The sequence below is a fragment of the Littorina saxatilis genome, linkage group LG8 (genome assembly GCF_037325665.1).
Source record: "Littorina saxatilis isolate snail1 linkage group LG8, US_GU_Lsax_2.0, whole genome shotgun sequence".
In the NCBI taxonomy this organism is placed as follows: domain Eukaryota; kingdom Metazoa; phylum Mollusca; class Gastropoda; order Littorinimorpha; family Littorinidae; genus Littorina; species Littorina saxatilis.
In genome coordinates this window covers 8,946,720-8,967,015 of record NC_090252.1, presented here as the reverse complement: position 1 = coordinate 8,967,015, position 20,296 = coordinate 8,946,720, and the positions used below count along the sequence as shown (strand labels likewise).

Here is a 20,296-nt window from a genome sequence, read left to right as displayed (position 1 = left end):
TAGCAAAGTGTTCACACTCGTCAAATCATGAGATTACCAGTCAAAAAAACAGGGACAAAAAGAAACTTACAGAGAAAAGTACACTCACACAAAACTCAACTGTTATAAACCTAAAACTCATAATGGGAAAAAGAGACTGCAGGGGAGAACAACAACAACAACAACAACAACAACAACAACAACACGATGACAATGACAATGTGCTCACCAGTACCAGAAGCACGTGACGAACAATAACAAAACCGGATTTCTTATTTCCTTTTTCTGTCGCCTCGCCTTGTTTTTATTAAGTGTAGCTGACGAAGACAATCGTCGAAACCGGTGTGTGTTTTTATTGTTCGTCACGTGTTTCTGGTGCCGGTGAGTTTATTTTTATTGTAAACTTTTTCTAAACTGAAGTCATAGTCAATGCCATGGCAGTTTTTTTGAAGGTAACAAGAACGGGAACAAGAAACATAACATCTATTCATATACCGTAAACTACCTTGTAAGCGCCCAGTATCGAGCAAACGCCCAACCCCTCACTTTGGGTCAAAAATTGTGTATAGGGTATAATTGTAGTACCTTGTAAACGCCTATCCCCCACATTTGGATCAATGATGGCAGAACAATTATTTGTTCTAATTGCGTGTGAAATTCCGCACGGAATACGGACATAGAATTTCGATGCTTAATGACAAGATGCTACAACACGGTCAAACGTTAGTCACTGCAATAACGAGAAATTCCTCCGAGGTAGGAAAAACACCCCCGTCAAAGGGAAATAACCTTCTCAGTTGGTGGCAGTGACTGAGTGAGAATGGTTATTTCCCTTTGACCATTAATATACTGTTCAAAAAAAGAAACGCATAGCTTGTAATATTTGGTTAATTTAGTTATATGGCTACAAGGATATCCACCAAACTGCAGAAAATGTTTATCTGGTCGTCGACCTTTCGTCCATTGCCACAAGTGAGCTCTGCACGTGACGCATGCGTTATCAGTGGCTACAATGTCAAAATTGCTCATTTGGCATGACCACTCGTCATGCTTCAGTGTAATCTCGTCAAACTCGGGGAATATTGAGCTCTCACCATGTCTTCCAAAACCCATAAAAGCGGATTGTTCGCCACAAAGAAATCAGACGACAATTCAGCGACGAAAGATGGCCCGATTGAGCAGAGAAGACCGCCAAATTGCATTGGGTCGTTTACAAGCAGGCCAAAGTCAAAGTGCAATCGCCAGGCACTTCCACGTGTCCCAGAGCACCATCAGTAGACTGTGGGTCAGGTTTCAAGCCACTGGCTCCGTTGCTGACTTGCCACGAGCGGGAAGACCAAGGGCGACAACTGCTGCTCACGACCGCTTCATACGGCTCCGCCACCTCCGGAATCGTTTCCTGTCGGCCTCATCTTCTGTCCAGGCTCTCCCCGGGCCACACCGATTATCGGACCAGACCGTGCGGAACCGCCTGCATGAAGCTGGTTTGAGAGCTCGCAGACCTCACAGAGGAGCTGTCCTCACCCGCCGCCATCGCCAGAACCGAGTGCAGTGGGGCAACCAGCACCTTCGCTGGACCGTCCGGAATCACTGGAGACACGTGTGGTTCAGCGACGAGTCCTACTTCCTGCTCCAGCAACATGATGGTCGGAGGAGGGTCTACCGGAGAGTAAACGAACGTTACGCGCCCAACTGTGTGGATGAGGCACCCGTTCATGGTGGTGGAGGCGTCATGGTGTGGGGGGCGATCAATACCGCTGGAAGGAGCACCCTGGTGCACGTCCAAGGGCGCATAACTGCCCAGCGATACGTGGAGGAAATTCTGCGCCCACACGCCCTTCCTCTTCTGGCTGACCAGGATGCCATATTCCAGCAGGACAACGCTCGCCCGCACACAGCACGACTCACCACCCAGTTCCTCACCGACCACCATGTCCAGGTGCTTCCCTGGCCATCCATGTCGCCAGACATGAACCCGATAGAACACCTCTGGGATGAATTGGACAGACGTGTGCGCAGGCGAGAAGAAGCGCCGGCAAATCACCGCGATCTATTGCGGGCACTTCAGGAGGAGTGGGACACCATCCCACAGCAAGATATCCGGCATCTGATCCAGTCCATGCCCAGAAGGTGCCGGGCAGTTGTTGCTGCTCAAGGCAGTCACACCCCCTACTGACTTGACAGCCTCGGCACCCAATCGTATTGATTGACTGATTGATTTGAAGATGCAAATGAACTGTGTGTGCATTCAACTGTGTCCATACCAAATTTCAAACAAATAATCTAAATATTGGATTTTCTGTTAATTTTTTCAAAAAATAAAACAAATTTGGCAAGTAGCAACTATGCGTTTCTTTTTTTGAACAGTATATTTCCCTCTATAAGTCCTTGTATAATTTTAATCCACCAATAACTCCCTAACCGTGTGTTTGACTGGTCCCAATTTTTGTAAGGTCCGTCTCAGGAATGTATAGAACCTGTTCACCAAGTTTGGTGACGATCGGTCCGTTAATTCTTGAGATCTATATGCGAACACAAACACACAAACAAACAAACAAACACATCGACCGAATCCTATACACACCCCTATACCGGGGGTGTAAGTGTAATAATAATTAAGTAGAAGTGCAATGCCAAGGCACTGCATACCCCCAGCGAAGGACAAATCCGCTCTCTCTCTCACACACACACACAAGTTGTTTTCTTTTGTTTGTTTGTTTGTTTATAATTGTGAACAATTTTTTCATGATCTTTGTGTGTAGGTGGGTAAGTATTTTGTTGTGACTGAGCAGTTTAGTCTTTGTGGGTCTTTGCTTTGAATGAGCGGGAGAGTTTTTTTCTTTCTTTTCATTTGACATTTTTATGTTAAATGGGTAGGTATTTGACTGAGGAGGAGAGGCGCCCTTTCTTCTCCTCTTTACAACTTCATTTCACATAGGTAGGTGATTGATTGTGCTTGAGTAGGAAATGTGTTCCGCTCTTACATAGTCATGTGGAAAATGTTGCGACCCTTCCTTCCTTCCTGGAATCATAGGTCTGTTTTGCAGAAATGATTGACAAGTCTGCCGCGCGCAACGAAGGTTTTGCCACATGTCTCACACTGGTAGGGTCTTTCTCCAGCGTGCCATTTCCTGTGTACAGTTAAATTCGTACGGGACTTGAAACGAGCCGGGCACAGCTGGCATGGGTATGGTCTCTCGTCTGAAATCATACAACATCACAATGAGCAAAGGGGTCCTGAGCAAAGAGAATCTAAACATCTAATGTATAAGTGAACACTCCTCCATTTCACCTATAAACAACCCCCCTCCCCCCAAATTGGACAAAATGAGGTCTTTAACAGGAGAGAGTCTGAAGACAGAGGTACATTTTCAGAGTTTATGCAAAGCAAATCTTAAATATCAAGGCCGCGGCCGCCTGGTTAGTTAAGGGTGGAGATTGTTTCGATCTCCCAGGTCAACTTATGTGCAGACCTGCTAGTGGCTTATCCCCCTTCGTGTGTACACGCAAGCACAAGACCAAGTGTGCACAGAAAAGATCCTGTAATCCATGTCAGAGTTTGGTGGCTTATAGAAACACAAAACTACCCATAATGCTTTCTCTGAAACTCTCACATAGTTTACTTGCAGGACCGTTTTTACCATATGCTGTTTTCGGGGGAAGCATGCTGGGTATTTTTGTCTTTCTATAACCTACTCAACTTTAATATGGTTTACCAGTATCTTTTCCGTGTCTCGTGCTTGCATGTACACACAAAGGGGGATAAGGCACTAGCAGGTCTCAGAGCTGCTAACTGCGACCCTTTCAGCATGGCATGCTATGATTTAAGATAATTTGCTACGCTGCTACGCCAGGCTTAGTAGAATTGCTACGCTCAAACAAATAATCACAAACATGCAACTGTTTGCTCTTTCTTGTGAGACCTGTGCCGAGGTGCACGAGAAAGTTACCAGCCGGGTGTGAGGCACCTGCGGTGTTGGATTGGTTGAAATAGCAAATCAGCAAACAACCCGTTTGGGTTGCACCCACTTTCGGTTCGTGCACCTCGGCCCAGGTACTCAGTACTTTTGTTTGTTTGTTTGTTTGTTTAACGCCCAGCCGACCACGAAGGGCCATATCAGGGCGGTGCTGCTTTGACATATAACGTGCGCCACACACAAGACAGAAGTCGCAGCACAGGCTTCATGTCTCACCCAGTCACATTATTCTGACACCGGACCAACCAGTCCTAGCACTAGCCCCATAATGCCAGACGCCAGGCGGAGCAGCCACTAGATTGCCAATTTTAAAGTCTTAGGTATGACCCGGCCGGGGTTCGAACCCACGACCTCCCGATCACGGGGCGGACGCCTTACCACCAGGCCAACCGGGCCGGTTGTACCCGGTACTCATTTCTGATGTTCACTCTGCGTAGCGGCCACAATTTGTGTCATAAAACATGTGCATACTCTCTATGTGCCGGAATGTTTTTTAAAATGTTTTAAATAAACTAAAACACCATTCACTTCGCTGTAAAAAAAGAAAACAAGTCGCGTAAGGCAAAATTACTACATTTAGTCAAGCTGTCGAACTCACGGAATAAAACTGAACGGTCAGACCTGTGCACACTCAAAACGCTCATCAGTAGTAAACATACCAAATTTCAGTAGTTTTTAAAATGTTTCAGTAGTAAGCTGTAACGACAGTTCAAGACATAATTCGCATTGGTCTCCTTTGCTGGATTTTACGATCTCCAGGTTGTCTGGACTTCCAGCACTGTTGTGCCGTTTTCTTCTTCTTTGGTGACAGAGTTGGTGTCTCCTCTTCACTATCTGAATCTCGCACTCTTTTTTTCTTTTCCATGTTTCACTTCAATCACAAGTTGCCACGCTGACGCTGGACGAACTAAGTCTAAGAACAAAGACTCAATGCTGAGAACACGCGCGCTTTCGGTAAATCGGAAAACGTCTTTTCAGCGCAACGGCCAACTAATTAGTCAAAACATCTTAAAACAGAAAAAAAGTACCAACATTTTGTTGTTGAGTAAAACATCGGAATTTCGGAATTTTAATTACAAATCCGTAGCACCGTATTCTGCATATAAAAATCGGAGAAATTACGGAGAAACCGTAGATGTGCACAGGTCTGTGAACACACTGTATTTTTTTTACCAAGACAGTACAGCTTCGTCGATCCCCGCGTGAAGGAAATCGTAGTGATATTGACACGCCAGATTAGCGCGGTAGCGTATTGTTCTAAGCAGGAAAGCGCGCTTTTCTGTATTCTTGTTAACTTTCTGAGCTTGTTTTGAATACAACCTATCATATCTGTAATATGTTTTTGGAATCAGGAAATGATAAAGAATAAGATGAAATCAATTTTGGGTCGATTTCTTAAATTTTAATCGTAAGACTAATTAATCTATTTTCGTTAATTGTGATCACATTTTAAGAGTAAACATGACATATGTATATATTTTTAGATTCAGAATGTGATGAAGAATACGATGCAATCAATTTTAAATCTGTTTGCAAAAAATCGATTTTAATGACAACTTTAATGAGCAAACTCATTAATTAAATTTTAAGCCTCCAAGCTGAAATGCAATACCAAAGTCCGGGCTTCGTCGAAGAGTACTTGACCAAAATTTCAACCAATTTGATTGAGAAATGAGAGCGTGACAGTGCCGCCTCAACTTTCACAAAAAGCTGGATATGACGTCATCAAAGATATTTATCAAAACAATGAAAAAACCGTCTGGAGATACCACTCAGGATCTCTCATGTCAAGTTTCATGAAGATCGGTCCAGTAGTTTTCTCTGAATAGCTCTACACACACACACACACATACACCACGACCCTCCTCTCGATTCCCCCCTTTACGTTAAAACATTTAGTCAAAACTTGACTAAATGTAAAAAGTAAATAGCTACACAGTCACTTTAGGATTCCACAAAGGTTGGCAGGTCTGAGGTCTGCACATAATTTGACCTGGGAGATCGAAAAAATCTCCAACCTTAGCCCACCAGGCGCTGCCCAGATTTGAACATGCATCCTTCGACATGGGAGGACAGTGTCTTTTCCACTGGGCCATTACATTGCCACGTACCCTCTCGCACAACATGTATTTTCTGGAGCATGATCAAAAGACACTATTCACGGTACAAGCTTAGCTCTCACCTGTGTGGGTTAACAAGTGTCCTCTCAAAATTGTTGCTTTGTGGAAGCCTCTGCCACATTTCTCGCAGATATGCTGTTTGTTTCCCGAGTGAGTAAACTTATGCTTATACAGTGCATTTTGTGTGACGAAAGTCTCGTTGCACTGGGGGCATGAGAAAGTCCTGAGCCCAGTGTGAATCAGTAAATGGTCTATGCAACTCCACTTCTGGGTAAACCCTTTGCAACAGACACTGCATACCCATGGTTTGCTTCCTGAGTGACTCCGAAAATGAATTTGGTAGGATTTCAAGGAAGCGAGAGTAGCCGCACAGATAGTGCACGTGAAGGGACCTGGTTGTTGACGGGCAGAGCAAACGTGATTAGACAGAGAAAAAGCTATGGTCAGTTGCTTCTTGCAGACCGGACACTGCAGATCGGGACATGGGTGAGAGCGAAGATGAGACATCATCAGCTTGAAGGATTCCAGCATACAGTCACAGCGGGGGCACTTGAACGGAAGTGGCGTTTGCTCCCCCCTCTCCCCGACACCTTCTTCTCCTCCCTCAGGCCTGACTTCATTTTTGCTCTCAGGCTGACCAGAAGAGCCTACAAAAATGGGGAATAACCCATGATCATCCAGCCAAGCCAATTTCTTTTCACGTTTCTTTTTGGGACGAGACGTGTCTTGTCTTTGGCTCTCTGAGTGACTGTAAAAGGTCGTAGACATGGGAGCATCACTTTGCTGACCGGTGCATTCCTTTCCCCTGTCAACAGAACTGGCGGCAAAAACCGCCTCTGGAACGTTCCGGGTCATCCGCCTCTTCTTGGTAGCAGACGGGGCATGGATGTTTTCTTTTTTGATTGGGCTGAAAACACCAGAACGTCCGGAGTGACCACTACTGGGCGGGAGCACAGCCTCTAGCCCCTCACCAGCAGGGCCAAGCTCCAAGATTAACGGAGCTCCAGGCTGAAGCTGTGAGCAGGGGAATCCTTGTGCTGTTGAAACAGGCGCAGGGGTTGTGAATTCATTTGCTGTTGGAACAGGCGCAGGGAGCATCAATCTATTTGGTGTTGAAACGGGTGTAAGGAACAGGCTGGTGTTTTCCGCCGAGCCAGGGGTGGAGGACAGACCAGAGTAATTTTGATCCACGCTTGGTTGGTTTGTTTCAACACTTTCACACACCACGTCCCTCCCTCCCGGGAGGTGACAGTTACCCCTGAGCGCAGACTCTTGCCGTCTGCAGCCATCATCTTTCCCAGCCAGTTGTGCAGTTTTCTGTTGCTTGTCGTCAACGACTGATGGACTGAAGTCAAGCTCACCAAGCTCAATCAGGGGTGACAGTGAATAGATGGTGGTGTGAGGAAACAGCACACCGTCATCTTCATAGCTGACCTCCAGCCTCACAACTTCTGTTTCATGTACGACATTGGTGTCATCACAACTTGTGTCAGATCGTTCACACTGTTCTTCACTATCCATTTCATGCAGCTTATTGCTTTCATCAGCAATGGCTGCCGGTTTTCCATTGCTTACAGCAACATTTGGCACTTCAGATGTACATGTATACACCACTCCCATGTTAGTACACGCTGTTTCACGCCTTCTCTTAGTCTTCTTGAAAACAACACTGTGTTTTTCATTGTCACGCAGTTCACTCTTGTCCTTCTCAACATTGCCTTGCTTTTTAGTTTCATGCAAGTTATTGCTGTCATGACGAGCTTCCTCACACGTCTCTTTGACAGAGATGGAGGAAAGAGAGTTCGAAAGAGGCATAGTCCGATGTTGACTTGAACAGAGGGACTTCACTTGAGAGGAGGCTGGCTGTTGGGAGAATTGCTGAGGAGAGGCTGGCTGTTGTGAGAATTGCTGAGGAGAGGCTGGCTGTTGTGAGAATTGCTGAGGAGAGGCTGGCTGTTGGGAGAATTGCTGAGGAGAGACTGGCTGTTGGGAGAATCGCTGCCGAGAAGATGGCTTTTCGGAGGTTGGCTGTTTGGAGGAAGGTTGTTGGGAAGAAGGCTGCCAGGAACTCGTCTCTTTAGTAGCAATGTCGAAGCACTTGGAACAGTAGCGGCTCAGTGAAGAGCCACAAGCAGCGCACACATCACTTCTCAGTGAACTTTCATAACTGAAAAATGATCAAAATACCATTAAAAGCACACACCGTATGTAGACTCACTGAGATACAAACACATGGACACAGACGCAAGCTCTGGCTGACACACAAAATCATTGGCTCAAACACAAAAGTGTGAAAACATAATATGCATGCAGGGACATCAACAGGCACACATCTGTTGAAAGAGACTTGATGTAATGGGGGGGGATATAGCTCAGTTGGTAGCGCGCTGGATTTGTATTCAGTTGGCCGCTGTCAGCGTGAGTTCGATCCCAGGTTCGGCGGAAATTTATTTCACAGAGTCAACTTTGTGTGCAGACTCTCTTCGGTGTCCGAACCTCTCCCCGTGTACACTACATTGGGTGTGCACGTTAAAGATCCCACGATTGACAAAAGGGTCTTTCCTGGCAAAATTGCTTAGGCACAGTTAATAATTGTCTACCTATACCCGTGTGACTTGGAATAATAGGCCGTGAAAGGTAAATATGCGCCGAAATGGCTGCAATCTACTGGCCGTATAAAATTTCATCTCTGCAGAGCGCCTAGAACTGTACCCACGGAATATGCGCGATATAAGACTCATTGATTGATTGATTGATTAATGTGTCCTTTCTGTGGAAAAATAAAATGAACAGTGCAGGCTTGGACAGCACACGGTAGGGCTAGGGGATGTGTGATAGAGTATGTAATACATGTACATGTAGAATACTTAGATTGGAATACACTTCTATTTTCTTATTTTGCCTTCTTTGTTTCCGTTAGTTAATTCTTTCAGTAGGCTTTTCTCGTTTAGTTAGGTTTCTTTTCTATCCGTAATTTGTAAATAAATTCTTGTTGATGTCTATTCTTTGTTAATGTCTATTTTTTCTCGTTTGTTATTTTTCATTCTTTGTTTATGTTGTTTTGCTTTCTGTCTCACGCCGTTCGCCACACATCTCACTTCTCCTTTGGGATTGTGACATCCTCCTCCCCTCTCCAACCAAAATCTACCTATTCTCTGCTAAATAGAAAATGATTCACTGATCACAATTACAGTAGTCACTTTCAAAACCAGTAAAAATGATCTTTCACACTACTAATCCTGGCTCTTCTACAAATCGTTCACCCCTGATACGCCAACCAGCCAAGATAGGTCTTTAAGTGAAAACATTTTAAGTGTCGGAAAATAACTGGTTTGATGAAACATCAACCTTTATGTTCGACTGGTTGCCGATTTAATATCTGGTATTTAGCAATCTTAAGCCTTAAAATACCTACAGTCCTGGTTAATGCAATCCTGGAATGAACTAACAATTTGAGGAGATGTGTTGTACCCCTTACCCCCTCCCCTCCTCCCTACCCAACACCTCATTTTGCTATCTTCTACAGTGGTGTGGGTGGTGTGTGTGTGTGTGTGTGTGTTTGTGCAGGGGCGGATGGGGGGGGGGGGGGGTGTTACAGGGGTTCCGGAACCCCCCCCCCCCCCCTGGCTGTCAAAAAAGAAAAAAAAATTAATACTAACTTTAAAAGAAATAATGAGTGGCTGCTGACACCAGTTGATCATGTTTAAAATCAAGGATAATCCATAAATTGTTCATAAAATAGCTAAAACTCTTCAGTTTCAACGGGACCTTGCCCATGTACCCCCACAAGGGGTTTATCTCTGGACCCCAGGTTGTAACCCCCCCCCCCCCCCCCCCCTCTGGCTTAACTGCTCCGCCCCTGTTGTGTATGTGTGTTTGTGTTTGTATACGTGTGTGTGTGTGTGTGACTTGTAAAGAAGATAATTTCGTAAATTGTATAAGTTCACTTAAAGGCATATGTACGCGCTCCCGTGTTTACAAAGTGTAGTTTGCCCATAATCGATGTCAAACGCACCATAAGACCATAAAATGACGATATGTCACCATGCGCGGACCATAATACATGCATTACAGCTTGTTCTAGCCTCTGAAAAAGTGAGGATGTCAACAAAGCCGCGGTGTTAGCTCCCTTGCATCAACGTTACATGTGTTGCCAAATCTATAAATAGGACGATCCAGATCAAAATGAAAATTAACATATCCCAACATTGAAGGGGTCCTAGACCACAATATTTTGCAGGGAACTTAATTTAGCATGTCTCCAGCTGTTGGTAAAGCAATTAGCGTGTATAGTCATCGAGTACATATGGCTTTAAGTTTATACATTAAAAGTGGCACTGTGTACACATTCCTTTGATTTGTGAATGTAAATTTTGTAAACTATTTATAGGATCTGTGCCATATAAATATCAACATAATCATTATCATATTTATGGTGGAAAATGAACAAACCATAAGAGGAGATAAGTTGCAAGCTGGGAGTCATTCCAGTTGTGTGTTTTCCTGATACGGTGCCATGCGTCAAACGTGTCCTTGGTGGCGCAGAAAGTGATACACGTCTTGGACTCTCCGGTCAGGCTCGCTGCCTTCTCCACCTTCTCGGGTCTCCCTCTCCGTGGCAGGGGCGTATACTGCACAGTGTCAAAGGTTGAACATGAAAGTAGAGGAGAAAAAAGCATGGTGGGTCCCCCCATTTAAGTTCCTCAGAAATCTGAAAAAATCAGGTCTTAAAAAAGAGGGAGTCTTAAAATGGGGGTAAACGTACAGAGGTTATGAACAGAAAGTCTGAGAAAACAGGGTCTTAAAGGGAAGAGTCTTAAATCATAGGGTCTTAAAGGGAAGAGTCTTAAATCATAGGGTCTTAAAGGGAAGAGTCTTAAATCATAGGGTCTTAAAGGGAAGAGTCTTAAATCATAGGGTCTTAAAGGGAAGAGTCTTAAATCATAGGGTCTTAAAAGGGAGCGAGTCTTAAATCATAGGGTCTTAAAGGGAAGAGTCTTAAATCATAGGGTCTTAAAAGGGAGCGAGTCTTAACTCATAGGGTCTTAAAAAGTGAAGATTACTTCTGCCTCTCACCTGCAAATTACCCTGTATGTGAAGAAGGCACATCTCCATTTCCTTCAGTACTTTGGCACAGAATGTAACTTTAGTAGAGTAGTGATAACAGAATGGGTGAAGAGCACGGAAAGCAATCAGGTCTTTTCCAGAGTCACTTGTGCACAGAGCATTCTCTTTGTTTTGAAGAAATCGCAACATGATGCCCTTTTGCAGAGGACATGGTGTAGGACTGTTGTCAACCAGCGTCTCGTACAACTCGTTAAAAGCTATCCAGACGTTGCCGTCTCTTGTGATGACGTCAAGATGACTCAGGGAAGGGATGTTCTGGAGTGATGCCACCGCTGCAGGCATCGTTGAAGTGAACTGAAAAAACAAGTCGCGTAAGGCGAAAATACAATATTTAGTCAAGTAGCTGTCGAACTCACAGAATGAAACTGAACGCAATGCAACGCAGCAAGACCGTATACTCGTGGTCCACCGCTCACGGCATAGGCAGTGAAATTGACAAGAAGAGCGGGGTAGTGGTTACGCTATGCTGCATAGCACGCTTTTCTGTACCTCTCTTCGTTTTAACTTTCTGAGCGTGTTTTTAATCCAAACATATCATATCTATATATTTTTGGAATCAGGAACCGACAAGGAATAAGATGAAAGTGTTTTTAAATTGATTTCGAAAAAAAAAATTTGATAATAATTTTTATATATTTAATTTTCAGAGCTTGTTTTTAATCCGAATATAACATATTTATATGTTTTTGGAATCAGCAAATGATGGAGAATAAGATAAACGTAAATTTGGATCGTTTTATAATTTTTTATTTTTTTTTACAATTTTCAGATTTTTAATGACCAAAGTCATTAATTAATTTTTAAGCCACCAAGCTGAAATGCAATACCGAACCCCGGGCTTCGTCGAAGAGTACTTGACCAAAATTTCAACCAATTTGGTTGAAAAATGAGGGCGTGACAGTGCCGCCTCAACTTTCACGAAAAGCCGGATATGACGTCATCAAAGACATTTATCAAAAAAATGAAAAAAACGTTCCGAGATTTCATACCCAGGAACTCTCATGTCAAATTTCATAAAGATCGGTCCTGTAGTTTAGTCTGAATCGCTCTACACACACACACACACACACGCACGCACACACACACATACGCACATACACCACGACCCTCGTTTCGATTCCCCCTCGATGTTAAAATATTTAGTCAAAACTTGACTAAATATAAAAAGAAGGCGTTCATGGTTCAGTGCACTTGGAATTTGAACAAATGAGACACACACACAACACACACAAATAAAAAGTCTTTAAAATTAGCAAGTTTACCTCGAGTTTGTTTGTTACTTCTGGTCTTATTACTCCTTGAACTTACAGATAAACTTTTACTTTGATACATTTTTGATCACTTTCGCGAGGGCAGGTTGACGTCAAAGACAGACAGACAGAGAGACACAGACAGACACAGAGATAGAGACCCTAAGATATTTTGAAAAACAAACAAACCTGGAGGCTAAAGTTTTTATCATATTTGGAGAAAAAAAACCCATGATAATGTCGCAAGGCGGTGACATACTCTCCAGCCTTTCTTCTTTTTCTTGTCAATCACAATGATTTCGATTCGTTGATGACACAACCATTTGTCGAGGATAGCGTAGGCACCCGGTCTGCTCCCCGCCTAAAAAAGGCCAGTGCCGTTCCGTCTTCGAGGGACTGCGTGGGTTTCATTTCGGAGTTTTCCTTCTCCTAGACGAGTTTCCTTCCATGGATGATGAGCCTCCTCTACCCTCGTTTTGAATTCAGAGTGGTCTTCTCTTAGGATAGCTGCCTGCCAGGGTTGACGAGCCTATCCTGCCCGGCTATTTGACCCATAGCTGGAGGTTGGTTCGTGGGCACCTGGGCGTTTCCACACACCGGTGGGCCCGCATGCCGCACGTCTAGGGGCCAACCTCCTCCGAGTCCTTGTAGTCTAGCCTGGGGCCTTGCGGTACCCAGTTTACGCCTGTCGCCGCGATGGAGGCACTACATAGGGCTTGTTGTGGAGAGGTTATTGTACTGGCAGGAGAGACTGACGCATTCTGCTCTCTTTTCGCATTGTCCTAAAAAGGACAGACGGTGCTAGCCAGCGGTGAGGGCTGAAAGCGAGAAGTGACAAGCACAAGACACTTCGCCAACACACTAGACACGTCACACAACCGTTTGGCAGGCGTCAATCACAAGTCTAAAGAGACATCTCTCACCTTTCAAAATGACATCATTTGCGTGATACAGACTCGATATAACATTAGGAAAGTTAATTAAGACCTCTGATTTTTGAGTTGGAAATTTTTTTCAGCATAGTTCATTATCTGTATCATAAGTGTTAGTCTGTCTGTCTGTCTGTCTGTCCACTCTAAAAAAAACCAAAAAAAACAAAACACTGGGCCAATTTATAGTGATTGTAAAGCGTTTTTTGGTCATAATTTAAATGATCCAATCACTTGTCATTCTTTTTTTTATTTTCCAAATTTTCAAACATTAGCTGTCTGTGTTTTGATTTTGAATTTATCAGATTTACTGGTCATAATTATTCTTACAGTCCACACTTCAAATGAATGAAGATTTAAAAAAAAACAATTCTTGTCATTACTTCATTATCCTATTGCTGGGAAATTTGGGTCGCTTCCTCCCAGTGGAAAGCTAGCAGCAACAGAGTCGCGCTACCCAGGTGTCTGCGTGTTTAGGTGTGGCAGAATGACCGAGGTCTTTTACATGCCACAGTGGTGACACGGGGGTGGAACATGGATACCGTCTCTGAGTCTGCACATAAAGTTGACCCGTGTCCGTCCCAGCCCGGATTGGAACCTGCGACCCTAGAATCACAAGTCCAGTGCTCTACCAACTGATCTGCCTCTCACCTGCAAGTTATCCTGTGTGTGAAGAAGGCACACCTCCATTTCTTTCAGTACTTTGGCACAGAATGTAACTTTAGTAGAGTAGTGATAACAGAATGGGTGAAGAGCACGGAAAGCAATCAGGTCTTTTCCAGAGTCACTTGTGCACAGAGCATTCTCTTTGTTTTGCAGAAATTGCAACATGTTGCCCTTTAGCAGAGGACACAGCATGGGACTCTTGTCATATATTGTCTGATAAAACTGTTCAAAATTTATCCAGACGTTGCCGTCTCTTGTGATGACGTCCAGGTGACTCAGGGAGGGGATGTTCCGGAGTGATGCCACCATAGCAGGCAGTGCAGGAGGCCTGGAACAAAAAGGCGTTCATGGTTCAGTGCACTGGAAGTTCCAGATAATGTCAGTATAAATGTGCGTACACGTGTGAGTGTGTTCAAAGTTTAAAGATTTAGCATGGAAATTTGGAAAGTTTCATCATCGCAATAATGCAGAAACTGCGGTCGTGTATAAATTTAAGTTGGGCTGGGTTTCCTATAATAAATCTGTTTGGATTATCCGTCTTTCTTTCCGAAGCATGTTGGCATGGCTGAATGCCGCATACAAATTCAGGATTTCCAAAAGATTCTCCTGTCGAATCACCATTTTGGAAGGGAAAGTAATGCTAGGGTAATTTTGATCAGTTTACGACACACCTGTGCTTGGCGAAAGATTGAGCGGTATGGTATTTTCTTACAGGGAATCCACCCGGATGAATGAAACGCCTAAAGGAAATCCACCTACAGGGAATATACCCACTTTTGGTTGACTCAGACTTCTTCAGCGCAAATTAGCATGGGATATGTGCTTATAAACCAATTTGATTGTTTGACCTGAAAATTGCCAACTTGCACAATACCCCGCTTTGATAGCTCTCCGGTGCGAAAAATGAGGAAGGTTCACTTCCCTGCGGGCACATTTTTTGCTCTCAAGAGTTATCGTTCCTTCCGTACACTACAATCACTGAACTAAACAATGGCTACCAAACAGCAGAATTTTCATGCGATTGCAAGTACCAAAGTTGCAAAAATACCTCAAAGAAAGAAAAATACAATATTCAGGATACAAGAAACCGAAGCTGATAAAGTTATTGAACAGACAACGGAGTACCGGGATGGCAGTCGTCATTTTGACGTCGAAGAGAATTCAGCCATCGCTTCACAAGCGCTGGTGTTCTCTGGCTTGTGTAAAAAAACAAACTCAATCGCCTTTTCTTTGTGTACGGGCCATGCTTGGGTACTTTAAACGAAGTTTAGGATTATTCTTTTGGCTAACATTGCTGCAGCCCACTGCTGCACAGTGCAAATTCACCATTTTCAAGGCGAAGTGTCTGCACTGAAACGCAACCTCTCACAGAGCTATCAAAACATGCCCGCAGTTTGAGGCAGATCTCGCAAGACCACGCAAGGTATTGCAGATTTATCGCGCGACTTGGCGGCGTTGGGCGATAGGGCAAGTCGCCTATTGAACCTAGTACATGTAGAATTGTACCCAAATTTAAAGGCATATGTACTCGATGACTATACACGCTAATTGCTTTACCAACAGCTGGAGACATGCTAAATTAAGTTCCCTGCAAAATATTGTGGTCTAGGACCCCTTCAATGTTGAGATATGTTAATTTTCATTTTGATCTGGATCGTCCTATTTATAGATTTGGCAACACATGTAACGTTGATGCAAGGGAGCTAACACCGCGGCTTTGTTGACATCCTCACTTTTTCAGAGGCTAGAACAAGCTGTAATGCATGTATTATGGTCCGCGCATGGTGACATATCGTCATTATATGGTCTTATGGTGCGTTTGACATCGATTATGGGCAAACTACACTTTGTAAACACGGGAGCGCGTACATATGCCTTTAATGGACGCGGCTCAGCTTCCCGGCCCTCATGGCGACAGTCCCCGAGAGAACAGCCTGGAGAAGGGTTTCTTTCTTCTCAACCCTCATGTCCCCCCCAACAACTCCCACAGTCAGGAGATTGATGATGATGATGATGATGATGATGATGATGATGATGATGATGATGATGATGATGAATAAAAAAAAAATAAAAAAAAATCCCTGCGCTTAGAACTGTACCCACGGAATACACGCGATATAAGCCTCATATTGATTGATTGATTGATTGATGATGATGACCCAAATTCATTCAAATGTGAACACTGACCTGCTGCCATTTGATGTCTTGATGCGCTTCCTGTAGGCAGCGATATTCTTCTTCTTGGTATCGTAATACTTTGCAGAGCAGGAAGTACCTATCATAGTGACAGTCACAAAAACTCACTAAGCAACAATAGCAATAGAATGAGTATTTACAAGAAAAACTAAAAGTATTTACTGGGCTGCGTTTCCTCCAAACCCCCCAAAATCATGACAGAGTTATTGTCAGAAAATGTCTATGGTAGAGAACCTTTTGTGTTAAGGTAAAAATGTTGTAAACTTTAGCGTTCAGCAATAGCATATTTTAATGGGCCTATTAATTTAGCTGGAACTCAGTCTTCTTTGACTGTACATAATTAATTCTATGTGTTGTGGTGTGATCAGCCTATTTATGGGCTCAGAGGTTTGAGTCCTGAGAGATCAGTCATGATACAGGGTGACCCAAAAAAAAGAGTACCCAAACAAAACGTCATAAATTGAACAAAAATAAAGCAATCTTCATAAAATTTATTTACACACACAAGTAGCCTCTGCATGATTTGCACAGAAAATTTTAGCGTTCTAGCTTGTCTTTCAGGAAAGTTATGCTTATTCTACAGAACATGCTCCAAACGCCGCTGCAGGCAAACTTGAACTCGCTGCGCAAAGTTATCAATCACCCGCACACACTCCTGTTGCAAGATTCCGCGAATGGTTGTTGTGATGGCTCTCTTGAGTTCTGTGATTGTCTGTGGGTTGTTCCTGTAGATGTTGTCTTTCAGGAACCCCCAAAGATAGAAATCGCGCTGACCGAAGTGTCTCTGGAACTGTACTTGCACATCTCTGTATGATTTTGTGCGAAAATAGGTCTCTATGCAAAACGTCCGTTGATCATTAGTATAGTTCATTGTGAGAACAGCTTTTATTTCATCCAACCATGCAGTGGATTAGCTTGACTCACCTCAAAAAGAAAGAAAAAAAAGTTAAAATTGACAAAGTTATTCAATTTTGTTTGGGTACTCTTTTTTTTGGGTCACCCTGTAACATGTACCTCCGAAGGTGATTCAAGAGTTTTATACACTTGATTACAATCAAAATCCAAAACCTATTTGCAGATCAAACTTTTAATAATCTAACATATGTTTTTCCATCCATTTCTGGACCTATTAGAAATTAGATTGAGATGATACCCTTATCAGTAACTTGGTTATTCAATACACAATGTACCATGCGTTTCGCCTAACGCCTTGTGTGCCAAAAAAGGTGCTTTTTTTCTTGAACAAAGTCAATTTTTTCAGCATCCGGGCGACTGACAGACATAAATTTGGTATGGATAGAATCTGCATGAGGAATACTTCATAACTGTATTGTTTATATTGTAGTCATTTAAAAACAGAACAAAATACAAAGTGATAAAAGTATCCAGAACAGGATTTTTGCATTTGGACACCTTGACAGATTCCTGACCACATTTGACCGGCTTCACAAATTTCAAAGTGACAGTTTATGTACCCGACATTGTGGGCATACACATCATCATCGATTACATAGCTGGCAGAGACCAGCTCTGCCATCTAAATGAATGAAGTGCAAGCGCCTTGTCCGATGGTAGCAAAATTTAATCCAACTCTGTCCGCCCTTTACAAAGTACGATAGGACATCTGACCGATACCTGACCATAGAGAATTTCATTGGTTTTAAAAACAGTGTAAATAGGTAAATGTTGAATTGTAGCCTTGATTGTGGGCTTTGGTGTAAAGTAACTAACGGATAAATGATTTTTCTTATATTGAGGCAGGAGCAACTTTTTTCAAGTGTTGCTTTACTACAGATCAACTCTACATTCAGCCATCAAGCCATTGGATAGTGAAACAGTTGCCTAAAGCTGAACCTAAGAAAATGACAGCACCATAAAATTATGCACTTGTGCTTTATCGCAAATATTTGATAAACCGAACACTTGACTGGAAAATCAAATGTTGCAATTGAAGGACAGGAGTACCGAGATGTTTATTCATGTAAATTTAAGGAGGTTTAAAAAAGTCTAAAAATTGTAACACTTTTTTAGACTCCTTGACAGATTCTTGGCCATGTCCTATTCATGTTGATTAGGTTAGGATATTTTGTCGAATTAATTCGCAAAAATGAAGCAACATCCATGTTTGTATTAGACCCTTTTCTAAATGTTAAAGTATAAGGACATCTTATTTACCTGTCCTTTGTGTCAAAAACTCTATGGAGAGTTTTTCTGCACATTCATTGAAGAACTGATGGGTTCGGCTTGGAGTGCTGCTTGCAAGTTCATGCAATCTTGTAATTTCTTCTTCACTCCATGACTGCGCACACACACACACGCACACACACACACACAGATGGATAGAGAAATACAATCAGACACATATATATATATATAAGCCTTTAGTGACAATTGTAATAAAAAAAAACTGTGCACGCACATTGACATACTTGCATGCACATACGCACACACAGGATGAACACACAGAAAACACATCCCTTTCCTCACATACAATTATAATGACTGGTTATTATGAAGTAAGAGTATTTAAGACAGACAGTTTTATATTGGCTCAGTTGAGTCAGTACTATCACTTTTGCATAAGGCCAAAAAAAATAGGTGTGGTTAAGGTAACATAGCCACAAAAAAATAGGGTAGGAAGGTAGGCAATCACTTTTTTTTAAACTTTTTTTTCTAATGTATACAAATTAAACCTACTTGACAGGGAAATAAGTGTGCGACTATGTATATTCAAGCGTGTAGCATTCGCAACCGAAGAAGATGCCGCCATTTTTGTCATGGCAAGTGTCTGTTGGGCCTTTTCAGTAGAAGGAGCATAATTGTAAAGTTATGATGTTGCGCTATATAAATCGAAAATTTTTAAGTAAATTTTCATTTCATTAATATACTTACCCGAATCACATAAAAGCATTGACGCAGTCTTACATGCAAAAGGTCTGAAAAGGCTACCCGTCTTAAACAATTTTAAAGGGGAGCAACCCAACACAAAAAGTGTAAACAGGCAAGGTAGTGACCATCTACCCAGGGAGTTACCTCCCATCTAGGGTTATGTGACGTCACTTCCCCCTGTAAACACCACATGCTTCATACGACTTAATAGACTAAAAATCATATGCGGGGTTGGCGGGAGGGCATACACTATGTGATTCGGGTAAGTATATTAATGAAATGAAAATTTACTTAAAAATTTTCGATTAAATTACATATTCTTACTCCGAATCACATAAAAGCAGATAGCTTCAACAAGGCGGTGGGAAAGAAAAATCCAACTCACTCTAAAAACCTTGCCAAAACCCTGGCCTGCTGCCAAAAGGTCAGGAAAAGGGCCCAGTGAGAAAGAAAAACTAACTCACTCTAACCCTTGCCAGGAACTGGCCCACTGCCAAAAGCAGAAAAGGACCTGAGAACCATCCTGATTGACAGTCGTGATGTCTCTCAGGCAAAAGTTGCGAAAGACAACATCAGAGAGCCAGAAATGTGTGCCCAGCACTTCTTCCAATCTCCTGGACCAAGCGACCCAGAAAGAGAACCCAGCCTTGGATTAAGCCGAGCCGAGTAGAGAGGGAAAGACAAGCTGCCCCCCCCCCTTTCGGATGGAAGGAAATGCACATGCACCGAAAAAACGATCTATGCATAAGGTAGTCCGATCAGTGAGGTGAGGGACAAACCTCGCGGCGACCACAAGACGATCACGCCGAAGTTATCAAACTTAGGAATGGCGTGAAGCCCAGGTCGGTGAACCTCTTACTTCCGGCCGAAACTGGAAGCAGCTGTCGCGGACGACTGCTGACATAAGTCGAAGCTCGAACCGGGCGTGACAGTAGCCTGTGCACTAGCTGGTGAACCTCTTACTTCCGGCCGAAGCTGGAAGCAGCTGTCGCGGACGACTGCTGACGTAAGTCGAAGCTCGAACCGGACGTGACAGTAGCCTGTGCACTAGCTGGTGAACCTCCTACTTCCGGCCGAAGCTGGAAGCAGCTGTCGCGGACGACTGCTGACGTAAGTCGAAGCTCGAACCGGACGTGACAGTAGCCTGTGCACTAGCCAGTGAA

At 43.3% G+C, this 20,296-nt stretch overlaps 1 protein-coding gene across 1 annotated transcript in view; it reads right to left on the bottom strand.

The window, feature by feature from the left end:
• Positions 1–2,353: 2,353 nt before the first annotated feature.
• LOC138972724 (uncharacterized) overlaps positions 2,354–20,296 on the bottom strand; it is a 32,007-nt gene continuing 14,064 nt past the window's right edge. Inside the window, exons 8-14 of the mRNA XM_070345380.1 lie at positions 18,420–18,543; positions 16,236–16,323; positions 14,034–14,376; positions 11,153–11,497; positions 10,529–10,707; positions 6,139–8,243; positions 2,354–3,180 (exon numbers count right to left, since the gene is read on the bottom strand). Of these exons, the coding sequence (XP_070201481.1) occupies positions 3,008–3,180; positions 6,139–8,243; positions 10,529–10,707; positions 11,153–11,497; positions 14,034–14,376; positions 16,236–16,323; positions 18,420–18,543 (3,357 nt within the window). The 3' untranslated portion in view covers positions 2,354–3,007. The remainder of the gene's footprint in view (positions 3,181–6,138; positions 8,244–10,528; positions 10,708–11,152; positions 11,498–14,033; positions 14,377–16,235; positions 16,324–18,419; positions 18,544–20,296) is intronic.